The sequence below is a fragment of the Pseudophryne corroboree genome, chromosome 4, assembly GCF_028390025.1.
Source record: "Pseudophryne corroboree isolate aPseCor3 chromosome 4, aPseCor3.hap2, whole genome shotgun sequence".
NCBI lineage: Eukaryota > Metazoa > Chordata > Amphibia > Anura > Myobatrachidae > Pseudophryne > Pseudophryne corroboree.
This window is the reverse complement of record NC_086447.1, coordinates 741,339,404-741,352,411: the sequence shown is the minus strand read 5'-3', so window position 1 is coordinate 741,352,411 and position 13,008 is coordinate 741,339,404. Positions and strand designations below refer to the sequence as shown.

Below are 13,008 nucleotides of genomic sequence, written 5' to 3'. Positions count from 1 at the left end.
TATAATGAAGGCGCACAATTGAATGGACAAATAAAAAAAAAAAAATTTCTAAAAAATTATAATAAGCAGCTGCTGGTTTGATTAGCAAACACTATTGTTTTTTTTATTAAAAACTGATATTTATTCTATGTGGGACACACAGTGCAATGATTTCCCACTTGTTGTTCATGTATGCGTTTGATAAATCACTCTTTTAATGAGCTATTTTTAGCAAACATTTTTTAATATAAACTATAGTATTTTTTAATCAAACCAGCAGCTATTTATTATTTTTTAGATTTTTTTTTTTATTTGTCCATACAATTGTGCGCCTTCATTATATATTTTTTTCTAGTAGCATATGTGCACACGCACACAGCCTCATATATATACACACGCAACCCTATATACATACATACACACATACATACATTCATACTGTACACACACACACAGCCCTATATACACACACACAGCCCCATATACATACATACTGTACACACACACACAGCCCTATATACATACATACTGCACACACACAGCCCTACATATATATATACACACACACACACACACACACACACACACACACACACACACACACACACACACACCATATATATACATACATACATACATATTGTACACACACACAAACACAGCCCTATATACACACACACACAGCCCCATATACATACATACATACATACATACATACATACTGTACACACACACAGCCCCATATACATACATACATACATACTGTACACACACACACACACACACACACACACACACACACATACATACTGTACACACACAGCCCTATACAGGGCCGTCTTTTCGTATGGGCTCAATGGGCTCTTGCCCAAGGGCCCCAGGAGTGGTAGGGCTCTAGGCTGATAGCTGAGGGTCTCCTCTTTCCAGGGGTACCAAATTTTTGAAAATCGGCCCTGGGGAACCCGAGATATCCAACTTCAAAGCAGTGGTTCCCATCCAAGCCTGTTAATTGTGCTTCCCAGCCAGATATCTCGGGTTCTGTCTAACTTAGAGTATTTCTGAGGGTATAATTCAAAATCTGGGACTCTCCCCTTTCAGTGGACACTGGCAGCTTGTCTCTACTATGCCCAGAACCAGAGACATCAGCCTTCCAGCAGATGGTTCCTGCTCCATCTCCACGCGCCTGGTATGCAGTTTTATATATTCATTGGTGGATTACTCTGGCTCCTGAACTCTGATCTCCAAGTCCCCAGTATCTCCTGTAAGGTGGGACTCTCTAGTTTTTTTTTATCCTGTTAAAGCTAAGAAATCTATTTCCAGGAACTGGAGATATCTGCAGTAAAGCAAGCTGCCCTCCCACCAGAAAATTATGAATATTAAGACCACTCCACTATCCACCCCTCCCCTGTGTATTACTATTAAACACCCCCTACCACCCTGGAATTCATGTACCGGGGCCCCTCCATTCCGCTCAATGTCCCCTTCTACAGTTTAGTGTTCTCCTTCCCACCCCATTTGTGCAGTAAAGGAGTAATTAGCAGAAATTATTTCTCCAGGTCCTACATGCTGAGCGGAAGATAGAACACACCCTACCCACCGCGGGACATCAAAGCTGCCGCTGATAGCACCCCCCACCCCTACCGCTGATGGGTGGGTAGGGGCCCCATTGCATTGCTGTGCCCAGGGGCCTACACTGCTGTTAAGACGGCTCTGGCCCTATATACATACATACTATACACATATACAGAGTCCCATATATATATATATATATATATAAATTAAACATACAGTTAGATCCCCAAACACTGCAGCCTCCGCTGTCGCTCCTCACCTGAAAGCAACCATCCGACACCAACAGACTCCAGGACAGCTTGCACAGAGAGCAGACTGCGGAGGGAGTACTTCCCGCCCAGCATGAGGCACCCGGGAGAGGGGGGCGCGCGGCAGAGGAAGACAGAGCTTCCGGGAGACAGGCTGGGGACTGTCAGGAGGCAGGCACATTGCCTGACAGTCCCAGAAAACTCCGCCTCCGGCCCCGACAGTCGTTGTGGAGTGACACAGTGCTGCACTGCAGCGCTGCTCTAGATGGGATGCGGTCAGCACATTACAAGTGGCTACCGCACAGACGCAAGACGTGGAGCTAACCAGAGGCAATGGAGACGGTCGGTCCGTGTGCCCCCTTCAGTGCTGGAGCCCGGCGGCGACCAACTCCATTGCCTCCGGAACTTCCCCCACTGCACACCCAGACACAAGAAAAATGCAGACATAGTTTTCCCCAGAGTACCTTCAGAGAGACACAGAGTTAAAGGAGCCAGCACACACAGCACCCCAGAAGGCAGTTATTATGATAAATGCCTGGCGCTGACTGAGTAACCTTAATAGATTAAACAGCTAAATTAACACTCCCCCCCGCCTATAACACCCTGGTACAGCAGAGGATATCTGGAGTGAAGAGTGGGGCAGCGCTTCCTGTCAGCGTCTCTGTAGTGTGATCTGCAGGGAGAAAATGGCACTGGTGAGAGCTGGATCCGCTCTGAGGAAGAAGCCCCGCCTCCTGTAATGGCGCATCTTCCCGCTATTTGAGATTATACTGGCCTGAGGTAATGTGGTTGCTAACAGTGGAATTAGCCCCTGTTAGCCTCTGTGCACCAGTGTAGGGTCTGTCCGCTGGCCCAGGGCGCCCCTCACAGCGCCGCACTTTGAGTACCGCTGAGCCCTCCGGAGTGCAGCTTCACAATGCTGCGCTCCCACCCTTATGCCGCCATTCCCGCCGGTGACCCGCTTAACAGGGCACCGACGTTATACTCACCAATCCATCTTCTGGCTCTGTTAGGGGGTGACGGCAGTGCTGCGGTCGCCTCGGGGGCTTGCGATCATCAGGAGCTCAGTGTCCTGTCAGCGTAGATAGAGAACCATTAACCTCTAGGGTTGGTTCCTTCTCCCCCTAAGTCCAACGAAGCAGGGAGGCTGTTGCCAGCAGCCTCCCTATACCTAACTCTTTAAAAAAACAATAAAACTAGAACAACTCCTAGGAGCTCCCCTAGCTGTGACCGGCTCCACCGAGCACATTTTCTAAACTGAGTCTGGTAGGAGGGGCATATAGGGAGGAGCCAGCCCACACTATTAATCTCTTAAAGCGCCCATGGCTCCCAAGGGACCCGTCTATACCCCATGGTACTAATGTGGACCCCAGCATCCTCTAGGACGTAAGAGAAAGCACAATTAATAACAATGGCACTGTGATAATAATGGAGGTTTAATGAGTAAATGGGTAAGAAGATCAATAAGAACATGTTACAACCTGAGTATAATGAGAAATAAGTCACCACAAAACGGCTCCATTACTTTAAAAAAAAAAAACATTTGTTGGTTACCACATATTATTTATATAATTAAAGAGTATAGGGGGTACATTTACTAAAGATCAATGTTGATCAAGCTTAAAATTGGTTTTTAATCGATCAACATCGATGTCATGGTTCACGGTCTAAAGCACACATTACTAAAACGGTTTTCAACATTGGTTTTTAAAACAATGTCAAACATTGTCAGTTATTACATATGCAATTTAGACCATAACCCACGACATTGATATTAATTCATTAAAAAACTAATTTAAACTTGATCAATATCGATAGGGTATATTTACTACAGGTCGATTTTAATCATTTTTCATCGATTCCAGATCGATTAAAATCAATCTCAATCGATGATGGGCTTCCAGGGTGAAAACACACATTTACTAACAGGTAACTTTTTATATTATATATGAAACTAGCTGGAGTACCTGGCGTTGGCCGGGATTTTAAGAATGTCTGTTTACAAAAATAAATTTAAAATAAGAATTTACTCACCGGTAATTCTATTTCTCGTAGTCCGTAGTGGATGCTGGGACTCCGTAAGGACCATGGGGAATAGCGGCTCCGCAGGAGACTGGGCACAACTATAAAGAAAGCTTTAGGTCTAACTGGTGTGCACTGGCTCCTCCCACTATGACCCTCCTCCAGACTTCAGTTAGGATACTGTGCCCGGAAGAGCTGACACAATAAGGAAGGATTTAGAATCCCGAGTAAGACTCATACCAGCCACACCAATCACACCGTATAACTCGTGATACAATACCCAGTTAACAGTATGACAATAACTGAGCCTCTCAACAGATGGCTCAACAATAACCCTTTAGTTAAACAATAACTATATACAAGTATTGCAGACAATCCGCACTTGGGATGGGCGCCCAGCATCCACTACGGACTACGAGAAATAGAATTACCGGTGAGTAAATTCTTATTTTCTCTGACGTCCTAAGTGGATGCTGGGACTCCGTAAGGACCATGGGGATTATACCAAAGCTCCCAAACGGGCGGGAGAGTGCGGATGACTCTGCAGCACCGAATGGGCAAACTCTAGGTCCTCCTCAGCCAGGGTGTCAAACTTGTAGAATTTAGCAAATGTGCTTGACCCCGACCAAGTAGCTGCTCGGCAAAGTTGTAAAGCCGAGACCCCTCGGGCAGCCGCCCAAGAAGAGCCCACCTTCCTCGTGGAATGGGCTTTCACTGATTTAGGATGCGGCAGTCCAGCCGCAGAATGTGCAAGCTGAATCGTACTACAGATCCAGCGAGCAATAGTCTGCTTTGAAGCAGGTACACCCAACTTGTTGGGCGCATACAGGATAAATAGCGAGTCAGTCTTTCTGACTCCAGCTGTCCTGGAAACATAGATTTTCAGGGCCCTGACTACGTCCAACAACTTGGAAGCCTCCAAGTCTGTAGTAGCCGCAGGCACCACGATAGGTTGGTTCAGATGAAAAGCTGATACCACTTTAGGAAGAAACTGGGGACGAGTCCTCAATTCTGCCTTATCCATATGGAAAATCAGATAAGGGCTTTTACACGACAAAGCCGCCAATTCTGATACACGCCTGGCCGAAGCCAAGGCCAACAACATGACCACTTTCCACGTGAGATATTTCAATTCCACGGTTTTAAGTGGCTCAAACCAATGTGACTTTAGGAAATCCAACACCACGTTGAGATCCCAAGGTGCCACTGGAGGCACAAAAGGGGGCTGAATATGCAGCACTCCCTTAACAAAAGTCTGAACTTCAGGTAGTGAAGCCAGTTCTCTCTGGAAGAAAATCGATAGAGCCGAAATCTGGACCTTAATGGAACCCAATTTTAATCCCATAGTCACCCCTGACTGTAGGAAGTGCAGGAAACGGCCCAGCTGAAATTCCTCCGTTGGGGCCTTCCTGGCCTCACACCACGCAACATATTTTCGCCGTATGCGGTGATAATGGGTTTGCGGTTACTTCTTTCCTAGCTTTAATCAGCGTAGGAATGACTTCCTCCGGAATGTCCTTTTCCTTCAGGATCCGGTGTTCAATCGCCATGCCGTCAAACGCAGCCGCGGTAAGTCTTGGAACAGACAGGGCCCCTGCTGCAGCAGGTCCTGTCTGAGCGGCAGAGGCCATGGGTCCTCTGACATCATTTCTTGAAGTTCCGGGTACCAAGCTCTTCTTGGCCAATCCGGAACAATGAGTATAGTTCTTACTCCTCTTCTCCTTATTATCCTCAGTACCTTTGGTATGAGAGGAAGAGGAGGGAACACATAAACCGACCGGTACACCCACGGTGTCACTAGAGCGTCCACAGCTATCGCCTGCGGGTCTCTTGACCTGGCGCAATATCTTTGTAGCTTGTTGTTTAGGCGGGACGCCATCATGTCCACCTGTGGCCTTTCCCAACGGTTTACAATCAGTTGGAAGACTTCTGGATGAAGTCCCCCCTGCTGAGGAAGTCTGCTTCCAGTTGTCCACTCCCGGAATGAACACTGCTGACAGTGCTAACACGTGATTTTCCGCCCATCGGAGAATCCTTGTGGCTTCTGCCATCGCCGTCCTGCTTCTCGTGTCGCCCTGTCGGTTTACATGGGCGACCGCCGTGATGTTGTCTGACTGGATCAGTACCGGCTGGTTTTGAAGCAGGGGTTTTGCCTGACTTAGGGCATTGTAAATGGCCCTCAGCTCCAGAATATTTATGTGCAGGGAAGTCTCCTGACTTGACCATAGTCCTTGGAAGTTTCTTCCCTGTGTGACTGCCCCCCAGCCTCGAAGGCTGGCGTCCGTGGTCACCAGGACCCAGTCCTGTATGCCGAATCTGCGGCCCTCTTAAAGATGAGCACTCTGCAGCCTCCACAGCAGAGACACCCTGGTCCTTGGAGACAGGGTTATCAGCCGATGCATCTGAAGATGCGATCCGGACCACTTGTCCAACAGGTCCCACTGAAAAGTTCTTGCATGGAACCTGCCGAATGGAATAGCTACCATCTTTCCCAGGATCCGCGTGCAGTGATGCACCGACACCTGTTTTGGTTTAAGGAGGCCTCTGACTAGAGATGACAGCTCCTTGGCCTTCTCCTCCGGGAGAAACACTTTTTTCTGTTCTGTGTCCAGAACCATCCCCAGGAACAGTAGACGTGTCGTAGGGACCAGCTGTGACTTTGGAATATTTAGAATCCAGCCGTGCTGTTGTAGCACCTCCCGAGATAGTGCTACCCCGACCAACAACTGCTCCCTAGACCTCGCCTTTATCAGGAGATCGTCCAAGTACGGGATAATTAAAACTCCCTTCTTTCGAAGGAGTATCATCATTTCGGCCACTACCTTGGTAAAGACCCTCGGAGCCGTGGATAGACCGAACGGCAACGTCTGGAATTGGTAATGACAATCCTGTACCACAAATCTGAGGTACTCCTGGTGAGGATGGTAAATGGGGACATGCAGGTAAGCATCCTTGATGTCCAGTGATACCATGTAATCCCCCTCGTCCAGGCTTGCAATAACCGCCCTGAGCGATTCCATCTTGAACTTGAATTTTTTTATATACGTGTTCAAGGATTTCAAATTTAAAATGGGTCTCACCGAACCGTCCGGTTTCGGTACCACAAACATTGTGGAATAGTAACCCCGTCCTTGTTGAAGTAGGGGCACCTTTACTATCACCTGCTGGGAATACAGCTTGTGAATTGCCTCTAACACTGCCTCCCTGCCTGAGGGAGTTGTTGGCAAGGCAGATTTGAGGAAACGGCGGGGGGGAGACGTCTCGAATTCCAGCTTGTACCCCTGAGATACTACTTGAAAAATCCAGGGATCAACCCGTGAGCGAGCCCACTGATCGCTGAAATTTTTGAGACGGGCCCCCACCGTACCTGGCTCCGCCTGTGGAGCCCCAGCGTCATGCTGTGGACTTAGAGGAAGCGGGGGAGGACTTTTGCTCCTGGGAACTGGCTGTATGCTGCAGCTTTTTTCCTCTACCTCTGCCTCTGGGCAGAAAGGACGCGCCTTTAACCCGCTTGCCCTTATTGGGCCGAAAGGACTGTTCCTGATAATACGGTGCTTTCTTTGGCTGTGAGGGAACATGGGGTAAAAATGTAGACTTCCCAGCTGTTGCTGTGGAAACGAGGTCCGAGAGACCATCCCCGAACAACTCCTCACCCTTATAAGGCAAAACTTCCATGTGCCTTTTAGAATCTGCATCTCCTGTCCACTGCCGAGTCCATAACCCTCTCCTGGCAGAAATGGACATTGCACTTATTTTAGATGCCAGCCGGCAAATATCCCTCTGTGCATCCCTCATGTATAAGAGTGCGTCTTTAATATGCTCTACGGTTAGCAATATAGTGTCCCTGTCTAGGGTATCAATATTTTCCGACAGGGAATCTGACCACGCAGCTGCAGCACTGCACATCCATGCTGAAGCAATAGCTGGTCTCAGTATAACACCTGTGTGTGTATATATAGACTTCAGGATAGCCTCCTGCTTTCTATCAGCAAATTCCTTCAGGGCGGCCGTATCCGGAGACGGTAGTGCCACCTTCTTTGACAAGCGTGTGAGCGCTTTATCCACCCTAGGGGATGTTTCCCAACGTGACCTATCCTCTGGCGGGAAAGGGTACGCCATTAGTAACCTCTTAGAAATTACCAGTTTCTTATCGGGGGAAGCCCACGCTTCTTCACACACTTCATTTAATTCCTCAGATGGAGGAAAAACAACTGGTAGTTTTTTCTCTCCAAACATAATACCCTTTTTTGTGGTACCCGGGGTAACATCAGAAATATGCAACACATTTTTCATTGCCTCAATCATATAACGTGTGGCCCTATTGGAAGATACATTAGTCTCATCGTCGTCGACACTGGATTCAGTATCCGTGTCGACATCTGTGTCTGCCATCTGAGGTAGCGGGCGTTTTAGAGCCCCTGACGGCTTTTGAGACGCCTGGGCAGGCACAGGCTGAGAAGCCGGCTGTCCCATATTTGGTATGTCGTCAAACCTTTTATGCAAGGAGTCGACGCTGTCGCGTAATTCCTTCCACAGAACCATCCACTCAGGTGTCGACCCCGCAGGGGGTGACATCACATTTATCGGCATCTGCTCCGCCTCCACATAAGCCTCCTCATCAAACATGTCGACACAGCCGTACCGAAACACCGCATACACACAGGGAATGCTCTGACAGAGGACAGGATGGGGAGACAGAGAGAGAGTATGCCAGCACACACCAGAGCGCTATATAACACAGGGATCCCACTATAAATGAGTGTTTTTTCCCTTATAGCTGCTTATATTATATATACTGCGCCTAAATTTAGTGCCCCCCCTCTCTTTTTTACCCTTATGTAGCTTGACACTGCAGGGGAGAGCCAGGGAGCGTCCTTCTAGCGGAGCTGTGAGGGAAAAATGGCGCCAGTGTGCTGAGGGAGATGGCCCCGCCCCTTTTCCGGCGGACTTCTCCCGCTTTTTCTGGAATTCTGGCAGGGGTATTTTTACACCTAAAATATGGTGTAGATTTGCCAGCCAAGGTGTATTATATTGCCCTCAGGGCGCCCCCCCCCCAGCGCCCTGCAGCCATCAGTGACCGGAGTGTGAGGTGTGCATGAGGAGCAATGGCGCACAGCTGCAGTGCTGGGCGCTACCTTGTTGAAGACAGAAGTCTTCTGCCGCCGATTTTCCGGAACACTTCTTGCTTCTGGCTCTGTAAGGGGCCCGGCGGCGCGGCTCCGGGACCGAACGATCGAGGTCGGGTCCTGTGTTCGATCCCTCTGGAGCTAATGGTGTCCAGTAGCCTAAGAAGCCCAAGCTACCACCAGTTAGGTAGGTTCGCTTCTTCTCCCCTTAGTCCCTCGCTGCAGTGAGTCTGTTGCCAGCAGATCTCACTGTAAAATAAAAAACCTAAAATATGCTTTCTTTCTAGGAGCTCAGGAGAGCCCCTAGTGTGCATCCAGCTCAGCCGGGCACAAGATTCTAACTGAAGTCTGGAGGAGGGTCATAGTGGGAGGAGCCAGTGCACACCAGTTAGACCTAAAGCTTTCTTTATAGTTGTGCCCAGTCTCCTGCGGAGCCGCTATTCCCCATGGTCCTTACGGAGTCCCAGCATCCACTTAGGACGTCGGAGAAATATTAAACACACCGTATGAATAACATTGTAGATAGCTGAATACCCATGCTTCGCTATGGGATGAGGATGGTAAATTACAATGATAGTTGTTCGTTAATTTACGTTGGTTGGAGATCTAGTATATAGCATATCTTGCTTTCCTGACACACTCTGTGTAGTGGCCAGACCCCTTTTTGGTCCCCCAAGGGACCCTGCTCTTCTCATTATACAACTCTCAGTCTGTGGCTTCCTGCTGCCTCCAATCCCCTACTCACATCATGTCAGTGCCCCAGTGAAATTATCGATTTTTTTACAGTTTCTTATATAGCGCAGCACATTATGTATCTCCTGATATACTCTGTGCTGCTGGGGGGCCGTGCTACTTCCACTATATAACTCTCAGTGTGTGGGTTTGTGCATTCCCCTCCTCACATCATGACACTGGCCCTGTCACATGCAGCCCTGTCATCACTAACATATCATGCATGTCCTGATATAATCTGTGCTGTTGGCCCACCCCTAGGGGTTCTAGTGGTGTGTTACCCCCACAGTGTTTGTTCTCAGAGTGTAAGTCATATGTGTAGCAAGTTTGGTGTAAATTGCTCCAGGCATTCCAGAGATATGCTGTCAGCTGAAAAACTCTGTGCTGCTGCCTCACCCCTAGGGGTGATAGGGGTGTCTTACCACCCACAGTGTTTGTTCCCAGCTTGTAAGTCATAAGTGTACCAAGTTAGTTGTAAATTGGTCCAGGTATTCAGGAGTTATGCGGTCTCCTGAAATACTTTGTTCTGTTGTCCCACCCCCAGGGGTGCTAGGGGCGTCTGACCCCCATAATGTTTGTTTCCAGAGTGTAAGTCATATGTGTACCAAGTTTGTTGTAAATTGCTGCAGGCATTCCAGAGTTATGCTGTCTGCTGAAATACTCAATGCTGCTGCCTCACCCATAGGTAGGGTTGCTAGGGGTATGTTCCACCCACAGTGTTTGTTCCCAGATTGTAAGGCATATGTGTACCAATTTTTGAGTACATTGCTCCAGTAATTCCGGAGTTATGCTGTCTCCTGATATACTCTGTGCTGATGCTAGGGATTTCAAATTGTTTTAGTTGCCTCCGCCGTGTTTTAATACGCTCATATGTATAATTTCACGATCTTCGCTTGTAAACTGTGGATTTGTATAGAAAGACAGAAGGACAAATATTCGCTTTTATATAGTAGATGTTAGCAAATGTGTGTTTTAGCCCTGGAAGCCCAACATTGATTAAAAATCATTCTAAATTAATCAATTAAAATTGACCTTTAATAAATATACCACTAGGACTTAATTTATCAAGAAATATTTATTACCATTGCAATTATGTGTCTATACAGTAACATAATTCCTTTGTGACTTTATTTTACTCTTCAGCAAATGATAGCCCACATTTATCATCCATTGTTGAAATAAATGTGTGCTTGTACATGTAAAATAGCATCATGTAGTAATAAAGAGACATTTCTATTTTTTAGTGGTTCAGAACAACTGTGTGTTTGGAACACTAAGTATCTACAAGAGCACTGCACAGCAGTTATGCCTCATATAGTAATATCTACTGATCCATTCATGCTATTAACTAGTCATAATAAACCAGGCAACTCCAAAACTATTGAAAGAAATATCCTGCATTTACCTTAAATGTTAAATCATCCTTCTGCTGTGCTTGGAAGTCCCCCAGAGTGATAAAATCTTTTGCATCTTGGTCTAATTCATCTTCCTCCTCTTCTTCATCTTCATTGTCATCCTCCTGATCATCTTCCTCATCCTCCTCGTCTTCTTCTTCACTTTCATCTACATCACCAGTTGGGTCTCTAAAATAGTCACAAGCAGAATCATTTTTATGCTTTTTCTAAACGCAGATAAAACATAAGCACAGTACTACCACTCCCAATATAACTGTGCTACAACACATGGCATTGTTATACACTGAACATCTACCTACAGATGTGTCCTTATACAATTTCCGCAGTCGCACAAAACAGTCCTTCTCAGTGCGTCAGGTCCTGTGCGGCTTGACTTGTGAAAAGTGTTTTTTTTTTCCACTAAAATGTGCATCTCATTCACACAAATTGAACATTTGGATGCGACAAAACTGCTTAACGAGACCACACTGATTAATTTTATATGCCACACTTATACATCTGTGTGTGACTGAGTCTCCATCTGTATACAAAGAGCTACGATACAGAGGCCGCTGCTTTTTTTTTTCCGTTGTGCTTTACAGTATCTGTGATTTTGTACAATTTTTAAAACAAATTCCCGTGCAGTTAAAGTCGCAGCCTGGTGCCTCTGGTAGAGACTGAGAGGTGTTATGCTGTGTCTGCCGTGCAAATAAGACTCAAATGTAAATAAAAGGTCGCTATGCTACACCACCCCATAGCATATTGAGGCTTGGTGTTTGCAGACACATCTGTATGTACAAAATCCTGTCTATTTATTATCATACCTAAAGGAATCATATAACAGTATTCTGTATCAAACGTCAACAGTGCCTCTGCATTATAACATTCCTCAATCTCACCTGGCAGATAATCTCTGTGGATAACACTATCCCAAGTGTCACTATCCTATCACTATATTCACTACCCAATCACAGCAGAATGTTATCTCTATGTGCACCACTCTATGCCACCAGAATCCTCTTTATATTCAGTATAGTACCAACAGAATCCTGTCACGATTGAACATATACGAGTCATTCAGATAACATAACATACAGTCCAGCTACAGCCCCATTTGAAGGAAAAATGCATTGCATGGACCAATTGTGAACACAGAAGTATCTATAGTGCACAGGGGCGCTTAAGAAAAAAACAAATTGTGATAGGGAAATCCATCATCTTCAGTTTAATCCCCAATGGGTAATCACATATGGAAAAGACAAAACACAATCTTCATGTAATACAATTTGGGTAATGCACTTAATTAATTTCTTAAGCTTGACAAAGATCTCTTGTAGATCGAAACGTGTAAGTGCAGGAGTCTACAGGACCTTGGAGGGGTTCTGGGACTCCAGGTCGACACCAAAAAAATAGACACACCTTGGGTTGACACCAATTGGTCGACACACCTTAGGTCGCCGTGGACAAAAGGTCGACATGAACAAGGTCGACATGGAAAAAGGTTGACATGAGTTTTTTGTATGTTTTTTGGGTGTCGTTTTCTTCGTAGAGTGACCAGGAACCCCAATTAGTGCATCGCATTCCCTCACATGGCTCGCTTCGCTCGCCATGCTTCAGGCAGATTACGTTCCAATCGTAGTCCACGTCCACGTGGAACGTTAAGTATGAAAAGGTTCAAATAAAGAAAAAAATCGAGAAAAACTCATGTCGACCCTTTTCCACGTCGATCTTGTTCATGTCGATATTTTGTCCATGTCGACCCAAGGTGTGTCTACAAATTGGTGTCGACCTAAGGTGTGTCGGCCTTTTTGTTGTCGACCTGGAGTCCAGATACCCCTTGGAGGCTAGGAACTAGCGCTGCATAGTACACATAAATCTGGAAACGATCCTTTGTAGTTTCTGTATGGTCCACTACTTTATCTCTCTGTGGAATTA

The 13,008-nt window shown here is 46.4% G+C and overlaps 1 protein-coding gene across 2 annotated transcripts in view; it reads right to left on the bottom strand.

The window, feature by feature from the left end:
• NPHP1 (nephrocystin 1) overlaps positions 1-13,008 on the bottom strand; it is a 271,740-nt gene that overhangs the window by 194,964 nt on the left and 63,768 nt on the right. For both annotated transcript variants that reach the window (XM_063918125.1, XM_063918126.1), the window contains exon 6: positions 11,085-11,262. In XM_063918125.1, coding sequence (XP_063774195.1) covers positions 11,085-11,262 — 178 coding nt within the window. The remainder of the gene's footprint in view (positions 1-11,084; positions 11,263-13,008) is intronic.